The 25100-nt window shown below is 49.1% G+C and overlaps 1 protein-coding gene across 2 annotated transcripts in view; it reads left to right on the top strand.

Annotated features, from left to right (window-relative positions):
• The first annotated feature begins 5447 nt into the window (after positions 1–5447).
• NHS (NHS actin remodeling regulator) overlaps positions 5448–25100 on the top strand; it is a 342272-nt gene continuing 322619 nt past the window's right edge. The window contains exon 1 of one of the 2 annotated variants that reach the window (XM_023248865.2): positions 5448–6599. In XM_023248865.2, coding sequence (XP_023104633.2) covers positions 6053–6599 — 547 coding nt within the window. In that variant the 5' untranslated portion in view covers positions 5448–6052. The remainder of the gene's footprint in view (positions 6600–25100) is intronic. The other variant, XM_023248864.2, reaches the window with a different exon arrangement.

The raw sequence follows: 25100 nt of genomic DNA on the forward strand, positions 1-25100 counted from the left end.
ATATATTAAAAATCGACTTCCTCTTTGTAAACTCAGCCCTGCCAAAGAGTGAAAAATTACAAATCAGCTTTAAAGAAACAACACGATTTCCACCTTCTTTCTCCTACCAACTGGTTTCTAGGATTTTTAAAAAAGACTTGTTGGAAGGGCCGTTTGATGATTCTAGTCAAAAGCACATCTCCTCTTGCAGCTGGCTGGAGGGCTTCTTAATTCTGGCCACTGTGTTCCTTTCAACTGTGTGCTCACGCTTGGTCTCAGCTTTAGTTGTTCCGTCCCTAAGCTGTAAGAACGTGCACTGAAGCTAGCGTTGCTTTTAGAATCCCTGTGTGCCCCCCAGACGGTGTTAACCGCTCCGGGATTCTGACTTGCACTTAATTCTTATCTCTATTATAGCTTGCTGGCCTTGTACTACCATTATTTGTTTACAAGTCTATTTACTCCACCCCTTGAGAGCGATGTTTATGTCTTCTTTCCTTTTATATCCCTGACAGCCAACAGAGGTCTGAGCACCCAATGGATGTTTGCGCTCAGTAAATAGAGCTTCCAGTAAATGTTTGTTGCATAACCAGAAGAAAGAATCAGTGAATGAAACTTTCTTGTTTGCTATCACCATCTGCTTTAACTCTGTCGTTATTTTGATGTATTTGGAGTTCTGACTACATCCAGATTTGGCATGTTTAAAATTATATTCAGTTGTAAAATGTGAGGCTACGGGTCTTGAAGATAAGAAAGAACTCAACGTTTCTCCCATTGGAAACAATGTGAATAATCAACAGTTCTTTGCAGGGAAGATAAAAAAGCTGGTTCCAACAGTCTTTGGATTCATAGTCTTTGGCATTTTGGAAAAACCACTTAATAGCATCATTTTTTGTCCTGCCCATGTTTCCCTGTCAGTAAAATACAGAGAGAAACCCTTGCCCTTCATACCTGATGGACTAAATGAGGATTCCTGAGGAAGAAAAGCACAAACTGAAACAAAGGACAACCTTCAGTAGGGCCATGCGGTCTCCCCTCTAAAAACGATACACACGATAGTTGTCAATATTAATGTCCCTGTGCTTATGGCTTCATATTTTTATATATTAATGAATTCCTCCCCCTGGCGTTTCCTGGGGACATAGGTACACAAAGCCAAATTTAAGGTTCTTGAACCAGAAGAACTTGGGCTTTTGGGTTTCAAAAACGAAGCCCTGAAGGCTTTGGACACAGTGTTTCTGCTGTGAACCATGGCTCCGGGAGAATGCGTGCTCCTTCGGACAAGGGGGCCGACCCCACGGGCTGCTGGCTTCCTCCCGGGAACCAGGAAAGCCAGAGGAGTCACGGAGTTGGTCAGTGTCAGAGATCAGAAGCTAACATAAAACTTGGGAGGACCTCCTGGGGATCGGGGAATGGTGGCCTCCTGGCGCGGGCAAGAGAGGAGCCAGCAAAGTCTTCCGCAGCCCTTCTGTTGACTCTGCGGATGCCTCCTTCCCACATGTTTCGTGCCTCTCTCATCTTTCGCTTTTATCTTGCCCTACAGTTGTTTTTCTGTGCCATAACTTTATTTGCGGGTGCAGTTCCAGTATAGGATAGCCATGAGCTCCAAAAAGGTTTCTGCTTGAATGTGAACCACGTGACTCCCCCAATAGTTTCCCGGGGAACTACTGGGGAGTCATACGGTGCAAATGGCAACCTTTCCCTCCTCCTCCAGCCATCAGCTGCCCACTCGTGAGTCCGCTCTTCGTCCTTCGGCAAGTACAGCGCACCTCCATGATAAGAAATTTGAACATTACATTTTAAGGACAAACCGTGTTCATTTACTTTCAAGTTGTTGCTTTTTCCTTATGTAAACCTGACATATTTTTCTATCTGCGAAGTGGTTCGGGTAACAGGTTGGGATGGAATGCTCGTAATTTTTCCCAATAAAATTAATGAAAACGCTTTTTATTTAACAGCTTTTTACTTAGTGGCAGGGCTTTTAGGAGTGAATTAAAATGATTAGGTGCGGAATAGGTGCAATTGGGTGGAAGAAGGGAGACTCCAGTCACTATAATTACATGATTATGCTAACAAGCTCATGTATCTCCTGGAATTTCCTGGACAAAAGAAATATTTCTCAAGTATAAATAATGATGGTGCAGCATCAGGGCTGGGATATTTGAAACAGAACAGACATTTTTGGTGAAGAACCTCTCAGGAATCTGCTTTGCTGCTTGCGAGGCTCTAGAGGAACCTGACTATTGGCCCTGGTTCCTACCGGGCTGCAGCGGGCAGGGGCAGAACTGTGGGGCATCGTGACGTGGACGGGGGATTTCATTCATTTTACCATGGCGCTAGGTCTATGCTGGCTGAACATTAGCGTCTGTGGGGAAATCGTCCTGGCCTTTGAGCCGCATGAGTTTGACTGCCGGGGAACGGGCCATGGGGTCATTTTCAAATGCTGCCTTTCCGTTCCATTTTGGCTACAAGCTCATGGTGGTAAGATGTACACATGGGGGGGGGCACATGATCAAGAGAGGTGAACGCACACATAAGTAGTCTTATGCCTATACCAGTCTGGCTGCCAATACCAGCCCTGATTCCATCAGGTTTTTTGTGGGAAAGGTCAGAGTAAAATGGTGCAATTGGGGATTTGAATAAGAAAGGCACAGCTCCTGTGGAAAACTCATCAGCGTTAAGTACATTCATAGGTGGCACCTGGGTGGCTCAGTTGGTTAAGCGTCTGACTGTTGATTCCAGCTCAGGTCACGATGTCATGATTCATGAGACTGAACGCTGGGTTGGGCTGTGCACTGACAGCGTGCAGCCTGCTTGCGATTCTCTCTCTCTGTCTCTGTCTCTCTCTCTGCCCCTCCCCCGCTTGTGTGGGCACTCTCTCTCTAAATAAATAAACATAAAAAAGAATATTCATACATCTCATCATGATTACATGTGGTTGCTATGCTTTTATTGATTTCAGTATTTCAGTTCTATACATTAGGAACCAAACTGAAGACTGTGTGTGGGGGCGGCTGGGGGGTGGTAAGCCACATAGGGAAGGGGTACAGTGAGGCCAGGGGGTTGTCTTAAAGCTGTGCTTTTTTAAAAAAAATGTTTATTTTTGAGAGAGAGAGAGAAAGAGAGAAAGCAGGGGAGGGCAGAGAGAGACGGGGACAGAGGATCCAAAGCAGGCTTCCCGCTGTCAGCAGAGCCCCATGCCGGGCTCAAACTCAGGAACCTGGAAATCATGACCTGAGCTGAAGTCCGAGGCTTAATTGACTGGGCCACCCAGGTGTGCCCCTTAAAGCTGTGCTTGCAAAGCTAACACCTAGTGTCTATTTAGGTGGCCTTACGGATGTATAACAATCACCTTTCTAGAGGCGATTTTATTCGTACCTTACAGCGGACTGAGAGGGAAGGAGCTCAAAAGCCAAAATCAAAGCTTTTAATTTTGAACCAAATGGCTTTGCCAGCACATGACCAGGAGCCCAGGAGATTACAAAGAGAGTTTTCCTTTTCGCATGGTTGAACTGTGCTTTGAATTCATTTTGAAATCTTGACTTCGGTCTATGCTGACCACTTTGGGGCAGACACCAACATCCCTAGCCTGTTCTTGAACTTAACTGCCCCCTGGAATCCTCCCCGCTCCTGGGCCTGGAGGAGGACTCCTCCTCCCCTCTTCTTCAGTCTCCTCTGGCGGTGGGCAGGGGCCCTGGGGTCCGGGGCAGGAACTCAACAATGTCCAGAAGCTCCCCTTAGGAGTATCAGCCCCACACCACTCACTGCCTACATCAGGGCTCATCTGGGCCCACTCCCTTGGCCCCCCGAAGCTATTAATAGGGCAGCGCAGGGTGAGGGGGAGTGAGAGGCAGGGCAGACTTGCCACAGGCTTGCTAACTGGATGCCTTTAAAAACCCCTCATTGTTCTTTATGCCTCCATTTGTTTAGGGAGGCGTGTGTGGCTTGGCCACCTAGCAGAACGCATGTTCAGAATTTTGAACATATTAACAAGTAAAGCTAAATTTGAAAGCAACCAGCTCTAAGCTTTTTAGATTCGCGAGATTAAAAAAAAAAAAGAAACTCCTAAAACACCCTTTTCCAAAAATGTTTTCTTTCTTTCACTGTTTGCTTGGAAACAAATTTGCAGTTGCAGGAAATGTACGATGACCCCAATGCCCTTTACTTAGACACGTTATTTTGCCATATTCTTTTCTTTGTACATGGACATTACTGTTATCATTATTCTTGCTGTTGTTACTGAGCCATTTGTGTATACCTTGCAGACATCACGGCTCTTTGCCCCCAAATTCCCACCCTGGATCTTTTACGAACAAGGACATTCCCTTGCCTTTTTTTTTTTTTTTTTTTTTTTGTAAAATAAGAGAAGGGTCTGTTGAAGCCTTTATAACCAAAGTGTGGGCCGGTCCAAAGTGCTGACTGTGGGGCCCTGTGCAGGCTCCCACTAAAGGCAGGGAGAGAGGAGGCACCAGGGCAGGACTGGAGGACTTTATTGTTGCCATAAAACATATTTTTTCCATGTTCTCTTTAGACACATGAAATGAAGGCTGCATTCCCAAGATCTGGCTTGTGGCTTTAGAATAAAAAAAAAATATTTTTACAGTATTCTTTTTGGAGGGATGAAAGCATGTGTTTTATTAACATTTCCCAAACTCTTTTTTTAGGTTTTAGGCTGACAGCATCCAGCCTGCAGCCCGCTGCAATCGAAATACATGCATTTTTAGAAATTATACCTTTCAGTTAGCTGAAGGGGAAAACTTTCTTCTGGGAATCATCATCTCGCCGATAAAGAACTCTAAAATCCCTGTGTGTGATCAGCACAGTAGGGTAACGCGCAGGTGATCCGGCTTATCTCACCTAACGTGTCAATGAGTTTTGCAAGCAGTTTTCTGGGGCTTTCGCTCATTGGTGGTTTGGGCCTCATTCATGATAATCTTTAGAGACCTGGCCCAGCGCAGGCGGCGGAGAGTTGCCTGGGAAGAGGTATAGACCGCACCCTGGCCACTCTGGGAAGCGCCCGAGCCCCATTACCTCCCAGCCCGTCTGTCTCACTGCGCTCACGGAGCCCGGGGCTCTCCGAGGGGCAGCCCAGTTTTTCCTGCTAAGAACCCAAAGGACTTGCTCAGAGCTGGAATTCGGCGAAGCAACTTGCTCCAACACGCCAAATCTGCCGCATCCCCAGTACCCCACCCTCCAACTTCTGCGCTCGCTACCCACAACCCCAGCCTCAATTTGAGGACTCCCCGCCCCCACCACGCTGAGAGTCTCTATCCTAACCCCTTGGGTGCGAGGAAGTGTCTGCGCGTCGGAGCGCGCCGGGCGCGTTGAGGCCACCAGTGACTCCCAGCGGCCGCACAGGGCGCTGCGCCCCCCTCGCCCCGGCCTCCCCCCGCCCTGCGTCCGCCCCGCCGCCCCCGCGCCGCCTCCTGCGCCCGGGCTGGAGGCGGATTCCTCTCTCCGGGTTTTCAAAGCGCCTTTCCGAAACCTCCTCCCCGCCCGCCCAGAGAGGGAGTGAGATCCCGGGCGCAGTCGCTCCCCGGGGCGGCCGAGGGGCGCGCGGGGAGAGGCCTGCGCCGGGGTACTTTCAAACTGAGGCGCGCGCACACACTCACACCGAGACACGCGCGCACACACACACACTCAGACAGACACACGCGCACGCACACACACACATACACACACACACATACACGCCCATTTATATAGGCGGTGGCGGCGGCAGCGGCCGGGGCGGCGGCAGCGGCGGCGGCGAGGCAGGAATGATGGAGCTGAGCCAGCCGACCGGGGTTGGAAGCAAGTGAGGAGAGCCCAGGCGCACCCCCCGGATTTCCGTGCCCGGCTCTTGTCATCCTACCCAGGGAACGGTGCGCCCGGAGGAGGACCAGGTGGACTGATTTGCTAGAGGGGCGGGGAAGAGGAGGAGACCAGGTGAACGGAGGAGCCCCCGCGTACCCGGACCGCCCGGTCGCGCCTTTGCCCGACTCCCGCTCCCTCTCCGCCCAGGTGGGCGCGCCCGGTTACCCGCTCGCCAGGGGCTCTTTGAGGAGACCAGAAAGTCGCGGCCCGGCTTCGCGGGATGCCTTTCGCCAAGAGGATCGTGGAGCCGCAATGGCTGTGCCGGCAGCGGCGCCCGGCGCCCGGCCCGGCGGAGGACGCGAACGGAGGCAGCGCCGAGCCGCCGCCGCCCCTGCAGCCGCCCGGCCGACGGGACGAGGCCGTGGCGCCCGGGCCGGAGGAACCTCCCCGTGTGCCCCCCGCGCCACCCGGGCCGCCGCCGCCCGCCCCGACCGACCAGGCGCAGCCGCCGCACGGAGAGGCGCCAGCAGCGGGCGAGGAGAGCGCGGCGGGGGTCGCGGAGGCGGCGGCCGCGGCCGCGGCGGGCGAGGCGTCCTCGGCGGCGGCCGCGGCCGTGCTGCTCATGCTGGACCTGTGCGCGGTCAGCAACGCCGCGCTGGCCCGCGTCCTCCGGCAGCTCTCGGACGTGGCCCGGCACGCGTGCAGCCTCTTCCAGGAGCTTGAGAGCGACATCCAGCTGACCCACCGCCGCGTCTGGGCGCTGCAGGGCAAGCTCGGTGGCGTGCAGCGCGTCCTCGGCACGCTGGACCCCAAGCAGGAGGCAGTCCGTGAGTACCCGCGCCGTCCGCCCCTCCGCTCCGGCGCCGCACCCTCGCGCCCTCCCCGGTCACCGCAATCCCGGCGCCGCGGCCGCTGCAGCTTGCACCTTACTCTCCCTTCCCCACCCTCCCCTCCTCCGGGACCCACCCCAGCCCTCCTCTGGCTGGGAGTTCGGGCTGGGCTGGAGACAGGGATGCAGTCGCGGCGGGGAGAAAGTTAAAGGGGCGGCCTCGGAACTCGCGGGCAGCCGCGGGCCGAGAGGGAGCGTGTATGGGGACCCGGGAGGTAGGGGGGTCTGTCATTCATCTCCGGAGCTCATCTACCCCGTCCCTCCCCGGGGGGGCGGGGGATTGGTGCAACTTCTGTGGTTTCCAGCCTCCCAGCCCCGAGCCCTATGTAGTACCCCCCATGCGTGTTTGGGGGGGCTCCAGGGGTAGCGAGTGTCCTTTTAGGGCTTCTGCCACGCCGTAGGGGTTTTGTCACTCTTACTGTCACCACAGGGTCTGCGCCTAGCCCCGAACTTGTGCCTTGAGCTGGGGTGCGACGCAGCGCGGCGCAGCACGCCTCGCAAGTGAACTCCAAAGCCTCTGCTACAGCCTTGTGGCCCGGAGGGGCCGCGGGGAAGGGCGTGGAGGGAGGAGTGGCCCGGGCCCTGGAGAGATCCATGAGCTCCCTGGGCATCTTTTCGGCACCCGCCAGGGCAGGGTTCCTATTAAATGGCTCTGTGTGGCATCTGCCTTCGGAGCATCCCGGAGGCGTGTCCCCGTTCCCGCCCCCCCCCCCGCCACTCCTCCACCGCGTCCTGTCACCCAAATCCACCCGCGTGTGGAAGACCCTTGGGCATCTTTGCTGCCCTTTAACTTCACTCTTGCGACACACTAGGGCTCCCACTAAATGTCATTCTGTGTCATCTGCCCTCCCAGAGGCGCTCCGGAGGGTCCGTTGGCGCACGGTCGGTCAAATCAGGCGGCGGCAGAATCCTTTAGGAACGAACCGACGGTGGGCGGGGGCACTAGGCCCGCGCGCCGGTCCTTTGGCGCCTAGTCCGGCTGCGACGCTCGCGGCGAAGGTGATGTCAGCGGCTCTCACTTACATAAGAAGGTTCCCCCGTTGCTGCAGCAGCTGCGCCCGAGCGCGGTGGCCTCGGAGCGCGCGGGGCGGGGGCGCTGTCGCGGCATCCTTCCTCGGGGATTTCCGGGCACCTCTGCCCTGCCACCCAGCCCTGCGTCCTCGCCGACGCTCCCCACTGGCACACCCCCCCCCAACAAAAACCCCATTGCGCCGCGCCCCGGGAATTCGCTGCTTTTCTGCAATAACAATAATAATAATAAGCCTAATGAATAAATGATGTGCGCGATCGGTTTTCGAAGCTATAAAAGACCCAGAGTTGGGTTAATGACTGGTTGTTTAAAAGGGCAATTCCGGGATGAGTTCTGGAAAGAATTAGGATTGCCGTAGGCCAAGTCATATTTTACTTCTGGGACTTGAAATGAGCGCTTTAATCCTGCCTCCTTTTTTACCCCAAACCACACAGCAGGGACAAGCCCTTCACTTTCTACAGCGCTGATATCTGGGGAGTGCGGTTGGGGTGAGTGGTGAGTTCACTTCAAAAGAACTGGAGGGAAGTTTTGCAGACCGTTGAGTGGTGCATACATTTCTGTGTGTGTGTGGAGGGGGCACATGGCTCCTTAAATTAGATTTCACACAAGTGAAACTCAGTGATGGGGCAGAATGTGCCCCCTTCTCCCCTCTTTCTTTAGAGACAGTAGTGGGCAGTTATGTATCTGGAATTTAACACAGTCCTTCCAGGTTCTTTTACAGGAATACTCTTTATATGTATTTATACATGGCTAGATAAATAAAGATGGGCTAATTAATACCCAGGGATGGGCTTAAAATCTCCTATTATTTTTTAATTTTTCTAAAACATTGTGTCCACAATCTGTGTCCAGATCTCTCTCTTCTTTTGTCCATATAAACTTAGGATGGCATTGTTGTCGTCTGGTGTCATAGAAAACCTAACCTTTGGAAGGAAAGACACAACGTTCTGTGTTTTTGTGTGGGCTTCCTAGCATGCAGACCCAGAGATAAGGATTTCTGTGCAAGTAGTTTCTTTGAGAGCAGATTCCTGGAAGCACAAGGGGGGCGTGGGGAGGTGAGACAGGGAAGGGAGGAAAGTTCATGCATGTTGTGAGTTGGTTACCACTGTGGGCAACTGGGATTCAATCCAGCACCCCCCTCACAAGTGTTCTGCTGAGGGGTGAGGAAGCTTCAGTACTTATGCACCAACTTCTACCCCTCACCGATGGGAAGTAACACTTGGAGCACGAACTCGCTGGCTCCTGGCGCCTGCCCCGTGTGTGTGCTCTGCAGGCTCCTGGGCCAGGTAGACAGTTGCACAAAGCCTGTGTTGTCTACAGGAATGTCTGCGGGGGTCCTCTGGGGAGGGCACAGGGGCTGTGGGTGGACTACCACTGGCATCTACTATGTGATGCATCTCCCTTCAGCATTGTTCAAGGCCTAAGGGAGTTTCAAAGGGAGAGGAAGCCTAAAAATAACCCCTGCTTCCTTTTCTCCCCATTTGAAGGGGTCTGGGTACCTCCATACCCCCTGGGTGGCCTTCCCGCCCTGAACACCATCCCTATGTCGTCTGCAGGCTGCTTTATCCACGGACAGCTGCTTTCTGTTGCCCTGAGCCAGGCTGGGGTGGTTTTTGCAGGGGTGACCCGATCTGGCATATACGTCAGTGAAGTCACTCTGGAGGCAAGTCTGGAGGCGGCTGGACCAGTTAGACAGGGTGACTGGTGATGGTGGTCAGGACTTGAGAGGTACCTATAGAGATTGTGAAAGGTGGTAGGATTCTGAATTCATGTTGGAAATAGAATTGACAGGATTTATTAATTGGATTGGGTACCAGAGAGGAGAGGAAAAAAAATGATTATGGACGACTCCTAGATTTTTTTTGCTCTTAAACAACTTGTAGAAGGGGGTACTACTTCCAGAAATGGGTAAGGCTAATTAATGGAGGAGTGGATATTTTAGTGTGTGTGTGTGTGTGTGTGTGTGTGTGTGTGTGTGTGTGGCACCAATAGTTTTGTATTTTTGCCATGTTATCTTGAGATACCTTATGTGTCTTAGACAATTAGATGTGTGAATTCCAAATTCAAAAGAGAGGCCCAGGCTGGAGATGTGAGTACGATATACGGGTAGAGATGGCTGGCAGGCTGCTGAGCTGGTGTGTGTGTGTGGGGGGGATGGGGTGCTCCTACATGATTACAGCGGGTTTTTCTCAGTGCGGTGCATGGTGGGGTCATCAGCCGAGATGGTGTCAGTGATGTGAGGAGAGAAGGCAGGGTGTTAATGTTGTCTCAGGGAGGGAACTCGGACGCAGTAAGGAAGCAGGATTACCTGGCTGTGTTGAGAGCCTTCTGAGATTTATGGTCATAAACTTGAAGTAAGTCCAGCTTTTCAGTCACTAAAACCTGAGACTTTGGAATTACTTCACGAGCCTCGACCCCCAGCCGTTCATCCTTAGACATTTTAATATCGTTGGCGTTTTGGTTGCTGTTGATTGTATTTAGTTACTGAGTTTTAAAGTAGGCTTTGTAGTGAAGCTTAACATTCTCGTAGAAAAGTGCAGAGACCGTAAGTGTGCAGTTTGGTTAATTTTCACAAAGTGAACAACTCACGTAACCGTCACCCAGATCAAGAAATAAAACATGGCCGTATCCTGAAATAATCTCCCTTTAGCAGTCACTGTCCCCCGCTCCAAAGGTAACCACTATTCTGACTTCTACCCCCATCAGTTAGATTGTTTTGGCTTTGAACTTTATGTAAGTGGAGTCACATGGTATATACTTTTTGTGTCTAGCACTGTTCCCCCAACATTATGTTTGTAAGATTTCCTCCATGTTGTTACATATACAGTAGATTGTTCATTCTTGTTGCTGAAAAACATTCCGCTGCATGCATGTTCCTCTATTTGTTGATCCATTCTCCTGATGATGGACATTTTGGTTGTTTCTAGTTTAGGGCTATTGCCACAAACATTTTTCTGCATGTGTTTTGATGACCTAATATACCCCCAACTGTTTGATATATATCTAAGGGTGGAATTGCTGGAGCACAGGGGATGTATATGTTTGGCTTTGGTAGCTACTGCCTACCGTTTTCTAAACTGGTTATACCAATTTGTACTTCCAGAAGTACGTGAAAGTTCCAGTTGCTCCGCATCCTCACCAACACTGGTACTGTCTTTTTAACTGTAGCTACACTGGTGGGTTAGAATAGTAAAGATCTCATTGTGGTTTTAATTTGCATTTCTCTGGTGGCTTGTGAGATTGAGCACCTTTTCGTGTATATTTTTGACCCTTTGGATATGCTGTTTTGTTACCTGTTCATGGCCTTTGCTCATTTTTCAGTAAGATTTCTTGTGCCTTTTAAAACTGTCTTGTAGATGTTCTTTATATATTGTGGATATGTGTCATTAGTGAGCTCTAGGTGTTGCAAATACCTTCTCTAACTCTGTGGCTTGCCTTTTTACTCTCCGAGTGTTATCTTTTGGTGAGCAGAAATTCTTATTTTTTTGTAGTTCAGTTTATCAATCTTTTTCCTTATGGCTAGTGTTTTTTGTGTTCTGTTCTGTTTGTTCTTAAAATCTTTGCCGACCCCAAGGTCATAAAGATATTCTTCTGTGTTATAGAAGTTTTTTGTTTTGCCTTTGTCATTTACAGTCATGAGTCACAGGGCGTTGATAGTTGCAAATGGTGTGAGGTAGGGGGTCAAGATGAATTTTTTCCATATCGATGCACAATTAATCCATTGCCACTTAATGAAAAGACTGTCATTTCTCCGTTGCACCGAAGTGGCACTTCTGTCATCTAGCGAGTGGATTGATTTTATTTTGTAGCTAGCATTTATTCAGTTGTGCTCTATGTCAGGCCTTGTGCTAGTCATATGAATTACTTATTCAGTCCTCACAATAACTCTGTGAGAGAGCTACTGTTAGTTTCCCACTTTATTGACGATTAGCAACTTGCTCCAGGTAGCAACAGCTAGAAAATGCTGGAGCCTTGAATTAGGATCCAGGGCTGAGTCCACAAGCTATGCCCCCAAGCACTAGACTTTTCTCCCATGCACTGCCACGCAAATCCAGGGGAATTACTATATTAAAATCAAGGCCCTTCTCAATATGCTTCTGTCCACTTGACAAGCTTCATCTCTTGCCCTTCTACCCATTGTCCCTCTCTGTCTTCTCCATCTATTACCCTAATCCAGTCATACTGAACTCTTGGGCATTCCCCAACTTGCCAGGCTTTCTCATTCTTCATGCCTATGTGTATACTACTCTTTGCTTCTGGAACATTTCACTGGCTGATTCCTACTCATTCTTTGATACTCAGCCAACACAGCATCTCCTCCGTGAAGTGGAACCCAGTTCCTTGCCAACCACCTCCCCACCTACAAGTTTTCTAGAACTCTGTGCTAACTTTTAGCTTTTCTCATTCCAAACAGCCACCAGTGTTGGCACTCTGTCTGTGTTCCTCCAGCCCTCACCTCACATGCTGAAGGCTGCTTATGGTAAACTCCTGACTCTGCCTGGGGCTTTTTTCCCTGGCTAATGGACCACGGTTGGTCTTGAATGTAGGGGAAGCCAGAAGTGGCGGTGAGTTAAATGCTCCTGAAGCAGCACTCAACCATTGGTGGATGGGGCATTGGTGGACGAATGCCTCAGCTTCCTTGAATGTTATACACCATCTCTCAGGGCACCCCAGTAGGATTGAGCTCTAGGTGCCCGCCGTGCTGACTTGTTTGATAATGCACTGTGTATTCTCGGCCTCCCTTTCTCCATCTCACTGTCTCATTCCCCTGTGGGTGGTTCTTGGGGTTGCTTTCCACATAAACTACTTGAACTTGTATTTGCACTCATAGGGTCTGGGGGAACCTGGACCAAAACAATCTGTTTAATTTTTAAACTGTGAGGGCAGAGACATAGGGCTAGGAGTATAGGAGAGGTGATGTTTCTCACTCTTTTTCCTTGAGCTATTTGCCCCAGGATTATTATATTAGCCACATGCCTGGCCCCTCCCAGATGCTCTGCAGTGGGTCCGGAAATAACTTCTTACCCTTTAGGGCATATCTTCAGGGCTTCAGGGGTGAGAAGGGGTACAGAAGGAACTCAAGGCTACTATGATGAAGACACATCCACTCTTTAGTGTTCCATTTGTCAGCCTTTGAGAGTACTGTTTATAGACCTGTGGAATGGGGTCAGTGGTGGCCCCTGGAGATCCAAGCTCCCTATTTGAGAAGCATTTCAGCCAGAGCAGAGCGGACACAGAAACTGCTAAACCCAGAAAGATACTAGGAAGTAACACATTGGGTGAATTCATCATTTTGGGCTCATATGGTAACACTAATCACGGGTTCATTCTGCTCCTAGAGGGATGATTCTTTCCCCCTCCCCCATTCTGTCTGTTCTGCCACTTGCAACACCCCGCCCCCCCTCCTTGCAGTGTTGTTTTGGATGTTTCAGCAACTGTGGTTAGATTTCTTTTCCTCCTGTCTGCTCAGCGAGCTTCTCTGATGCGTTGTGAGATCCTAACAGCTCCATTGAAAGCTGCTTTTAAATCCATCACGGAACAACTGAGAAGAAAGCAATCTTTCAAAGGTTAATAATTCATGGTTGTAATTTCCTCATAACTAGTAACAGCAACACATTTCTTTCTAGACTTTTCTTGCTGTACTGGATTGGGCTTTTAAATCAAAACTATTGAACCACTTTACCTAGGAAATCCTTGAGATTCTGTGGGGCTGAGAATGCTAAGACGGTAACAAAAAAGATTTTTTTTTTCTTCCTGTTTGTGGAGGCCTTTCCCACATAATGCCGTCAGGAAAGTGTAAATTCCACATAAGCTCTCAGAAATGTCTCCAGTCTCAGAGCTTCTGGTCTACCTTTAATGGGCATTACCTTTAAATTGCAATGACATATGAAATCTCTTCTATCGTCCGAGTCTTAAGAATTCATTGACTTCATATAATGCTTTGAAATTTTAGGGACAGAGACAATTTTAAATGTGATTGGAATTTTGTTTTGACAGCTCAATTTTATTTCTTTTTCCTTTATTTTTACTATTAAAAATCATGGAACACAAGATTTTGTAGGACACTGTACTTAGAAATCATAGGAAGAGTATGCCTGGAACAAACCATCAATCACAAAAATTCCTCAAAGTTCTTTTTGCATCAAGAATTCCTCATGAATCACATCTTAATAATAAGTGAAATAAAAAATAATGAGGGGGGCACCAGGGTGGCTCAGCGGGTTAACATCTGACTCTTGATTTTGGCTTAGGTCATGATCCCATGGTTTGTGGGATCGAGCCCCACATAGGGCTCCCTGCTGAGCATGGAACCTGCTTAAGATTCTCTCTCTGCCTGTCCTCTGCTTGCGCGCACGCTCTCTCAATAACTAACTAACGAACTAAATAAATATGAGATGGGAGTGGTTTCTCAATGTAAGGCTCTCATTCTAAGATCTAAATTTGTGGAAACAAGGATTTGGAAAGCCCTCAACCACACTGCAAGCCCACAAAGGGCAGAGATCCCGTCTCGCTCATCATTGTGAATGACTAAGACAGACACGGTCCAGTTTGGTTTCTGACGTTAATGTCCACTGCTCAATTCCCTAACGAACATGAGAAGGTTAGCGTGTACTGAAACAGGAATCTGAAGACCTGGGCGTCCATATGCTGAAAGATGACTTAACTGTGAAGTACCTAAGTCCTTCGATGTGAAATTAACCGAGAATAAAAGGAATTTAACAAGAGTTGGAGAATCTTGGGATTCTCAGAGTTGGGAAAGGCCCGAGCGCCTATCAAATCCAACCTCCCATCGAGGGTTGCAGGGCACAAGTGGACCCGCTCCTTTCTTCGTTTGAACACTCTGCTGGACTGAGGTGGCCCAGTGGCCCTTGTTGTTTTAACCATTGCAGGGCATCGTTGCCGCATTATTGCTCTTAGGGCCCGCAAACTTCCCTTTCCAGCGGCGGTTGTTTTACACGGGGTTTCCTCTACTCCATTGTGCGCTTGGTATTTTGAACTTAAATTTCACAAGACTCCCCCATTGTCTCTGTTCAATTGAATCTTGCTTGCCTTGCTCTTTCATTTCCAATCAGTGGTGATGGTTTAAAATCTTGATGCAATGTGTCAGCTACTGCCCACAGCGTTTTGCTCTCTGCAGACATAAACATGATTCTAGCCCGTCATCCACATCTTTGATAAAATGATTGTTCAGATGGACTCAAGGCCAGAGTCGGTTGGCAGGCAGTACCGTCAGTGTCCCTCCGAGATGATGTCTGTCAATCACCATTCCTTGGGTACCATTGTTGCAGCTGCCACAGATGCACCCCCCACCCTCCCATTCAAACCACATTTCTTCACCTTGCCCACAAGATTTACCATCACGAGCGACTGTCAAATGGTTTGCTGAAATCAAGATACCATATGTCTGTAGCATTCCTTTGATCTCCCCATCTAATAACCCTACTCAAAAGCGAACTGAGGTTAGTTTGGCTCAAACGGGACTCACAGCCATCAGAGGGGCCCTTTAAATGTTCTTACAGAGAATGGATAAAGAGTTTATTTTGGGGACTCTCGGTGTTTTGGCCATAGGATGACCACAGCATTGGACTGCAAGGGGAGTTTCTGGGTCCTAGGGTCGATTTCTCTGACTCCAAGGCACTTGGTTTGTGAAAGGCAGAGAATCAGAGTGCTTATCTCTTTCTTTGAGGACACCCGGGGGAACCTCGTGTACTCGTTCTCTGTTCTGAGGGAAAGGTCTGGAGTTCATGACCTTTGGCGTTTGCTTAGGCTCCGTTTGAGTAAGTTTGGCGAGCGTCCGGGTTATCTAATTGTTGAGAAGCAAGTGAGTATGTGGTGAAGAGTGCAGGCTCTGGAGTCAGACCACGAGGGCTCAAATCCCAGCTCCACCCCTTCAAAGCTGTGTGACTTTGGACAATTTCTCGAATTGTTTTTCTTGGTCTGTTATGGGATGGAGGTACCAAGAGTACTTCCTGGCATCCGGTTGTTGACAGGATCGAAGGAGTCAAGGTGTACGGGCCCTGAAAACCGTGCCTGGCGCGTGATGAGCCCCTGGTCATTATTGGCTGTCATTTCCTTGGCGCTGTAATTGGAGCGTGCAGAGTGGGAGGCACGTGGTCATTTTTTCCAGGTAGGTGAACCTTGTGCCTAAGTCTGTGAGATGCTGGGTCAGGGGAAGGAGACAGCCGGCCAAACAGCGCAACGTCCCTGTGCACGGTCAGCGAACTGTTAAGATTTCTATGCTCTTTGGGGGCTCTTTTGGTGATGCAGGGAAGTACAGAAATAAAATTTGACCGATGCTCTTATTATTTAGATTCGTTCATTTATTATAGGCCAGGCACTCTTCTAGGCACTGGAGTTTCATCAGTGAGCAAGACATTACAAAGAGCTTTCGGCAGAGAGAGAAAAACCAAAAAGAACAAACATCACACCTTTAAGGAGATTACAAAGCCTCTTAGGAGGCTGTGTTAGGGGCCAAAAAGAAACTGAGGGCCAGTCAGAGGACTCGAACCTGACAAGGTTTGTGGTGTGGGGTTGCTATTTTCGTTTTTTATTTTAATTTTTTTTTTTTTTTGAGGTAGGCTCCGTGCCCAGTGTGGAGCCCCACGTGGAGCTTGAACTCACGACCCTGAGAACGGGACCTGAGCCGAGGTGGAGAGTCAGTTGCTCAACCAACAGGGCCACTCGGGTACCCGGAGTTGCTGCTTGAAATGGTGTGGTCAGGTGGACCTCACGGAGGGAGCAGCCTTTGAGCCCAGGCCGGAAAGAGCTGGAGGAAGAGGGCTCTGGCAGAGGGAAGCGGGGCCGGTACAAAGGCCCTGAGGCGAGAGCGTGCTTGGCTTGGTGAAGGGATGGCAAAGGGGCCGGCCCGTGTGGTGGATGTGGCGTAAGGAGAAGAGTGGGAGAAGAGGGGGGAGGCCAGGGAGGAGGGGCAGAGGGTGCTTCATGGAGGGTCTTGTAGGCCGTTTTGAGGCCTTTTACTCTGAGTGAAATGGGGCCCCAGTGGAGTGTTTTAAGCCTAGGAGTAGCAGCACTGACTTAGAGTTGGAAGGGGTCACATCGGCTCTTGGGACTGGAGAAGGCTGCGGGGAGGCAGGGCTAGAAGCAGGGGGAGCAAGTAGGAGGCGGCTGCAGCTTTCCTGGTGAGAGAGACGGAGGTGGTTTGGCGGAGGTAACGAGAAGTGGTTGGATCCACTTTAGAGCTGTTGACATTTTTTGATTCATGTTTTAGGGCTAGGCAATGCGACCCCTACAGGAGGGCATAAAATTGAAGGGGAAAGGAAAACTCTCCTCCCCTCTTACCCTGCCAGACGCGCTTCAAAGGAAACCATGTTACAACGTGTCCCAGTCCTTCTAGGAGCGCGAGCAAATTCTCACATGTGTCAAATGCCTTTTGTAAAGCCACTTCTGAATGTCAAGGGAGTCCGCGCTTCCAGAGTCTTGTTGATTAATCATATTTTGCTGCCTTGGACCATTTTAAAAGGTGTTCTGAGACTTAAAAAAAAAAAAAAACTCAAATAAAATCAAGGTCTACTTTCCATACGGTCCAGTGTGTGGTTTGATGAGTTTTAACAACGGTATTCACCTGTGCGGCCCACACCCCTAGTAAGATACAGACTCTTCCCGCGTTCCAGATGGATAATGCTCGTTTGAGTTAGGAGAGCAGTGTTTGAATTCGGGTGCCCTCACCCCAGCCCCTGCCGGGCCTGTTGTATGACTATGGGCATGGAAAAAAATGTTTTCAGGGCTCTCCCGGAGGATCCGACTCAGACAGTTTGGAACGGTGGTGTTTCCTCCCTTTGGCCTGATGGCGCTGGCTGTCGATAACATCTTGGTGCTGAGCTGTAGGCAGGATCGGGGCGGAGGGATCAGAATCTGGCCTCAGAGGCTGCGGGATTTGCTTAGAAGTAGGGGTTTTTGGGGCGCCTGGGTGGCTCAGTCAGTTGAGCGTCCGACTTCAGCTCGGGTCATGATCTCACGGTCTGTGAGTTCGAGCCCCGCGTCGGGCTCTGTGCTGACAGCTCAGAGCCCGGGGCCTGTTTCAGATTCTGTGTCTCCCTCTCTCTCTGACCCTCCCCCGTTCAGGCTCTGTCTCTCTCTGTCTCAAAAATAAATAAACATTAAAAAAAATTAAAAAAAAAAAAGAAGTAGGAGTTTTTCTTAAGATAAAGCTAAAATAGCATTTTAAGGGACGTGAAAAAAAGGACCTTGTTCACCTTAGGCCAGTTTGGAAGTGGCAGGGGGTACCGATTTGTACATGTGTTTTCAGCCAATGCTGATGCTCGAAGCCTGGGTGGAGGGTGACCAAAGTTTTTGAAAATCTGATTTCTGATTACTCTGTCTGAGTGCATCTAGACCTGTGAAATAAGAAGCCCCGTTCTGGAGTTCACCTACTCTTGATTTTGAGTGCTAGACGTCTGAGGGAGCAAAGAGGAGACACGACAGCCAGTGAGACATAATGTTCATTAGAATTTAATATCAATATTTATGTTTCTCTCCAGCATGCATCTGGACTCTCTTCCTCGAGCCTGTATTTATATTTTAATAATGCAAGTAAAGCTTTTTAACTTCGCATCAGAGTTCTGCTGCCTCAGCCAGCCCCTCCTCACCCCTGCAGAGCTTCAACAGCAAGATGGCGCGTGTTTATGGAGAGTTGGATTCTAGAGATGAACTTCGGGGTTGGGGGCGGAGGGGGGCGGTGCAGCACGAATAACTACCGCAGAAATCCTTTTCCCTGTGAGAAGTCCTAGGGCTTTTTGCTTCACGAACAGGAGCTTCAGAGTTTGGGGCGGTGTGGGGGAAAGTGGACAAACCGAGACGAGACCCCGGGAAGGACACCGTGGAAGGTTTCCTGAGTTTCACTTGGGTTAAATGCCTTCAGTGTGAGAGAAGAGATGTTGGAAGTCGGCTCAGGTATCAGATGTCACGAGTGCTCATCTGGCAAAATTTTAGCCTCTGCTAATTAAAACTAATCCAATTGCACGAAGAAAAATACATTGCATAAGGTTGCCACTTGTGTGGCTTTATTTTAACTCTTTGCCCCACACCCTAAGACCAGCGAACCTCAGGCTGGTGATGGGGGGGGGGGATGAGATGATGAGAAGTGGGGTTCACTTCCAAGTACACTGGAGAAAAGACAGCGAGCGGGGCAAGCTATTAAGAGTATTGGCCCGGCAGTGCGCATTTGAAGCCCTCTTGGGTTTTCTTGATTTGTCACTTCAAAGGCTTTAATGGCCGTTGAGTGAGAAGGAAAGTTAAAAAGACAAAAGCAAAAAAAACCCAGAGAGACGCTTCACTTTGTCACCTTGTAGTTGTCTTTCCAAGTTGCTCTGCGTGTCTTCTGTGGCCTGGTCAGCGTGGTTCAAGGTTTGTTCCCCAAGGGATGGGAATTTTGTCGTGATCACAGGCTGTGGTCCTCATCCTGCTCACTTTTCTGGAAGTATATGTTGGCCTTTGATCCTCTCAGTCCCACCACTTGCCAGCTGTGGCATCTTAGACACATTCGTAGCTTCTGTGCCGTAGTTTCCTTCCCTGTGAGATGGGGACACCGTTAGTACCCCCCACGGAGAACCGTGGTAAAGATGAAGTGAGTCCGCCTGTGGATGGCGTGGCACCATGTGGCGCATACACCGAAAACCCAGTGAGGGCTAAGAGCTGTAGGCCACGGATGCCACCATTTTCGTCGCTGTTTCGTCATGATTATTATCACGGGCTTGGGTAAAGGAAATAGGTATAAAAGTGGGTAAAACCCACCCCCTGTGGCTCCTCAACCACCGTAAATATTGTGGCCAGGTGGACGTGTGGTAAAAATGAGGACCGAAGAACGCCACCCTGCTTTCTGGCCTGGCTGGCCTAACTCCTGTCGTGGAGCTCTGTGAGAACAATTTAGCGTCTGGCAGCCATTAGGCCCTCACTCTCGGGGGGGGAGGGGGGCATGGACTTCTACTGATGGCGGGGAAGGCCTGGCTTAGGATGTGTGCTGTTGTGGAAGCGGTGCCGAGTGTGGACACCCACGCCCTTGCTTTCTGGAACCGTATGCGTCTTCTCCCATAATGACACGTCCAGGCCTTCGTCTTCTGCTCACTGTAGTCAGACAGTGGAACAGCTAGCGGAAGAGAGGAGATGCTAGGTCTGGGCAGACCGTGGCAGAGAATGCCTCAGCTGTTCACCGGCACTTCCCATTCCTTCCTGGGCACACAGCCAGACTACATTTCCCAGCCTCCCTTGCAGGTAGGTTGAGCCATGTGACTGAGTTCTGTCCAATGGATGTGGGAGACAGAGGCCGTTGCTTTGCCCTAGGATGGATGTATAAAAGCTCCTGCATAATCCCCGGCAGTTTATTTCTTCTTCGCTCTGCTGGCGGCGCGCAGAGGGTTCAGCAGAGGACCCCGAGGCCCTTAGGGATGGTAGGGCCACCACTGGGTCCCTGAATCCACGTGGAAGGCTGTCTGCCAACACCTGATCGGACTTCGCATGAGGGAGAAGTATTCTTCCATTTAGGAGCTCTTTGGTATGGCCCTTGGCGTCAGCGGACCCGAACTAACACGGAGGTACAGTGCAGGGAGGAAAAAGGACTGCTTTTCCTGAAAATGCACAGATGGTGAAAATACTCCCAAGTATTTGGTGTTCTGTAACTGAACAAAAGAAGCGCTAAACCGTAGGATCTTTTTCTGAGAGGCGTAGAGCGTTTCTGTGTGTGTGACCAGAGCAGTGTGGCGGCTTTCCTCAAGTAAGCAAATGGATATAAAAACTTGTTGACAGAGTTCCAGCTTCTAGAGAAACGTGGCTACCTGGAACCAAAAGAATTCTCTCTCTCTCTCTCTCTCTTTCTCTCTTTCCCCCATGTGTAAATGATGTACGTATAGTCGTAAAACTTCAAAGATCTGGTTATAACACAAATATAGAAATGTGCACAAATCCTGACTGTACGGCTCAAGGAATCCTCAGAAATTGGACACCCCTCGGTAGCCAGGCCCTGGAACAAGAAACAACATTTGCAGCCTTCTAGACATCATGCCAATGTTCCCGTCCAATCGTACCTTCCCGGCGGTAGCCATTGCCCTGACTTCTAATAGCACGGATTATATTTTGGCTGGTTTGGCTTTTATGTGCTTTTTTTATATCTGGATTTTTTCCCCCTCAAAATTATATTTAGGTGACCCATTCGCATTGTCGCATGGAACTGTAGTTTTTATTTTCATCGCTATATAGTATTCCTTCCGACAGATATACCGTGGCTTATTTGTTCTATTAATGGGCATTTCTGTGATTTTCAGTTTTAGCTCTTTTGAATGATGTTGCTGTGAACATCCAGGTTCCTGCCTTTTGGTGAGCATACCTGCAGATCTCTGTCTGGTAAAAACTCCCTCCCTTGTAGTTTTACAAAACTTTCTCCCTCGACAAGACACTTCAGGGCCGCGACAGTGACTGTTCTCATTCCTTGTCCTTTGCCTTCTAGACTAAGCAAAAGTTTTGCTGTGTTTCTCCGTAATGTAAAGATTATCACTGATCCTTAGTGGCAACGTTTTGATGTCTAAAATGGAGGAAATGTGATCTACTTAAAAAGACCTTTCTTCCCCCTCTCTTTAAATTAAAGCATAGTTATGGGGCCTTTTGATTCTCAGACAAGGGCTCTTAACAAAGCCATGTTTCAAATCACTCGCAAACTCCATGTAATCGGAGTTTGACGTTGGAATCTTTATTGGCGCTGCTTCAGCTCTTTGTGAGGAGGATCCTTTCAGATTTTCAAATTGCTTCCGTTCCTGGGGTTGGGAATGGAGGAGGAAGACCGGCGCATTCTCTAATCGCTTGGCTGGATTAGCCTTAGAGCTACAGAGAGTTGCCTTCTCTGATTGCCCCAACCCTCAAAATTTTATGCAAAATCGAGGCAAAGCAGAACACTTCCTCAGAAGGGCCACAGACCAAGAGGAGGGGAGGCTTTTCTGTCTCCCTGAGGGGGTTTATTCCGGTTCTTCTTTGCTTTCAGGGCCTCGGATATCTGATCCACAAAGTAGCAACCCCGGCTAGATGGAGCTTTGTGGATTCTGGGGGTTGAAACAGCCTCCAGCGAATTCTAAAACTGCCCGCAGGACTTTGTTTCAAACCCCTGGCCGAGGCTCAGCTTCCCAGACCCCTGCACCCCAGCGCCCCGGGCCTCTTCCCTGCTTGGTCTGAAATGACGTGATTGGAGAATTGAAGGGTGAATGTTTCAGCACAGGCCTTCCCCTCCAAGCATCCCGGGAATATCTGAGACCTCTTTGAGGGCCAGGCAGCCCCGCGGCTACCTTGTGTTTTGGTGGAATGTTTGGTTCACTTTGGGTGTGAAGGCGTGGGGAGCCTCTGCAGCTGAATCTGAAAGAGTGACACTCAGCTGGGCCTTGGAGAGTGGGGTTTTATAATAAATTTGCACGTGGCTTTAAACTTTACTTTGCTTCGTTCTTTTTCCTAACTGGAGGATAGGTGAGCTGATTTTTCCATGAGGGAACCGCTTTGGACCATGAACCAGATTTTCTTCAAATGTAGAGACTTGACTTCTCGCTTTTAACAACCAGAGGCCTAGTGAGACAGCTCTATGAAGTTGCAGGTGGGGAGAGGGGGGCGGAGGATACGCCTTTCTTTACCCACCAGGTGTGAAATGCAAAAGAGCTTTATGCAGAACAAGAGGCCTGTAAGAATCCAGACACACTCTGTAAACCTGAGTATCTCTTGCCTAAATCTACTACGTGTGGATGTCCGATGGCCGAGAGCACAGCCTACAGCTGTTTCTTTCTCACCCCTTTGGCTTTTTCCTGCAGCCAACCCTGCCCCCAGTTTTTGGAAGATGGCTGAATTTTTGTCTTAGAGGACTGTTGTCAAGGGGATTCTTCTAAAGAGGTTCAGGTGGACGTGGAGAGGATTGGAGTGCGTGCGCGCACATACCTCTAAACTTATTGTGTGGATGTTTTCTGCGACTCTCGTCTCATATTATTTCACAAGCCCCTCAAAAGCCCGTGCTGCAAACATATGCTTTTGGTACGTGAGGAAACAGAGGCCCCGCCAAGTGGCTTTGAGAGCACACTGTTGAAACTTGGAATCCAGGACTCGGGGGCTCTCGTCCGCAGTTTGGTGCTCCACCTGCTTTCCTCAGGGGCTCTCCACGCACACACGCTTCCTCCCACCCCTACCACCTTAGCACCGCTGGGTAGCCTTCTGCCTCCCGGTGTATGACGGGGAAACGGACGTAGAAGAAAAGACCCAAGGACGGTGTCCAGGTGGGTCCTTGGATGTTCAGAAGGGCTAGGGTTGGGACCTTTGGACGAGAACGCCCACGAATCAAGAAGTACCCACTGCGTGTCTGACACAGACACGTGGCCGTGTTAGATGTTCACACGTGTAATGGGCAAGGCAGTAGCTGCATGTCTGGCTGTAACTGATTAGTTGTCTACTTGTAACCTAGTAGTTTGGGGGAACGCACCGATTGTGTAAAATAAGTTGGTCGCTATAGCAGGAGTCCGTTTATACATCGAGGCCTTTGCTGTGAAAACCCAAAGGTTCACCTTGTGGATACAGAGGTTTCCCTTCTAGCTCAGGGGTCGGCCTTCTCTCTTCTATGGTGTTGCTTGAAGGCTGATGCACATTAACGGTGGGTGACCTCCATTCAGATTACTGATCACCCCAAATTGAAATAAATTGCCTCCCCCCCCCTTTATTCGAATAGGCCAAAATGAAAAAATGATAATGGTCAGATTTGGGGTGGGAATGAAGATGGGGTGAGCATGAGGGTACCTTCAGACACTGCTGATGGAAGCGTGATGCGGTATCCCTTTTCTGGGAAACAGTTGGCCTTTAGGGGATTAATACACAAAACAACTGTATACAGAGATCTCACTTCAGAATTTAACCTAAGAAAATCAGTGGAAGAGCAACATTAAAATGCATAGATGCTTTACCTTTGCTTATGATGAAGAAATATTGGGAATATCCCTAAATGATTAACGGTAGAAAATTGGTTGAATAAGCAACATGACTACAAGTTGGTACAGTGAAATACTCTGCAGCAGATTACTGCATGTTTGTTAAGATGCAGGAATATGGAAAATGTCTGGAAGGATATATAATAAATCAGTATTAGAATTTAAAAAAAATGTTTGTTTTTGACAGACCCAGAGAGGCAGAGCATGAGTCGGGGAGGGGCAGAGACAGAGGGAGATACAGAATCTGAAGCAGGCTCCACGCTGTCAGCACGCAGGACTCGAACTCACGAACCGTGAGATCATGACCTGAGCCCAAGTCGGACGCTCAACTGACTGAGCCACCCAGGCGCCCCACAAATCAGTGTTTCTAAAATAAGTGTTGATCATGATCCACAGTGTGCAATACATTTTACATTTGTGGCCCCAGTAGATGCAAGTCGCTGAAACAATGGTTTTATTAACAATACTTGCTTCTCTCTTTTTATTATTATTTAAAAATTTTTTTTTAATTTACATCCAAATTAGTTAGCATATAGTGCAACAGTGATCTCAGGAGTAGATTCCTTAATGCCCCTTACCCGTTTCGCCCATCCCTCCTCCCACACCCCCTCCAGGAACCCTGTTTGTTCTCCACATTTAAGAGTTTCTTATGTTTTGTCCCACTCCGTTTTTATATTTTTGTGTCCCTTCGCTTATGTTCATCTGTTTTGTCTCTTAAAGTCCTCATATGAGTGAAGTCATATGATATTTGGCCAACCGACACATGAAAAAATGCTCAACATCACTCATCATCAGGGAAATACAAATCAAAACCACAATGAGATACCACCTCACACCTGTCAGAAGGGCTAACATTCACAACTCACGAAACAGCAGATGTTGGTGAGGATGTGGAAAAAAGGGGAACGCTTTTGCATTGTTGGTGGGAATGCAGACTGGTGCAGCCACTCTGGAAGACAGTATGGAGGTTCCTCAAAAAACTAAAAATAGAACGACCCTACGACCCAGCAATGGCACTACTAGGCATGTATCCACGGGATACAGGGGTGCTGTTTCGAAGGGACACATGCACCCCCATGTTTCTAGCAGCACTATCAGCAATAGCCAAAGTATGGAAAGAGCCCAAATGTCTATCGACGGATGAATGGATAAAGAAGATGTGGTTTATATATACAATGGAGTGTTACTTGGCAATCAAAATGAAAGAAATACTTGCTTTGCTCTATGCGATGCATTCCGGTATATGTATTTTTCTTTTACCATCCAATCTTATCCCATCCTTCCCTACACTGTCCTACTTCACTGCAATTCTACCCCTTTTCTCCTTTCTTCTGTTTCATTTTTTTAAGATGCCAGCTGTGACCCTTTAAGTTGATTTTATGATCTCCTGATAGAGTTTGAAAGACACTACTCTAGAATGTTAAACAGTGGTTATCTCTGGCAGGTGGGATTATAGATA

This window comes from Felis catus, chromosome X (genome assembly GCF_018350175.1).
Source record: "Felis catus isolate Fca126 chromosome X, F.catus_Fca126_mat1.0, whole genome shotgun sequence".
Taxonomy (NCBI): domain Eukaryota; kingdom Metazoa; phylum Chordata; class Mammalia; order Carnivora; family Felidae; genus Felis; species Felis catus.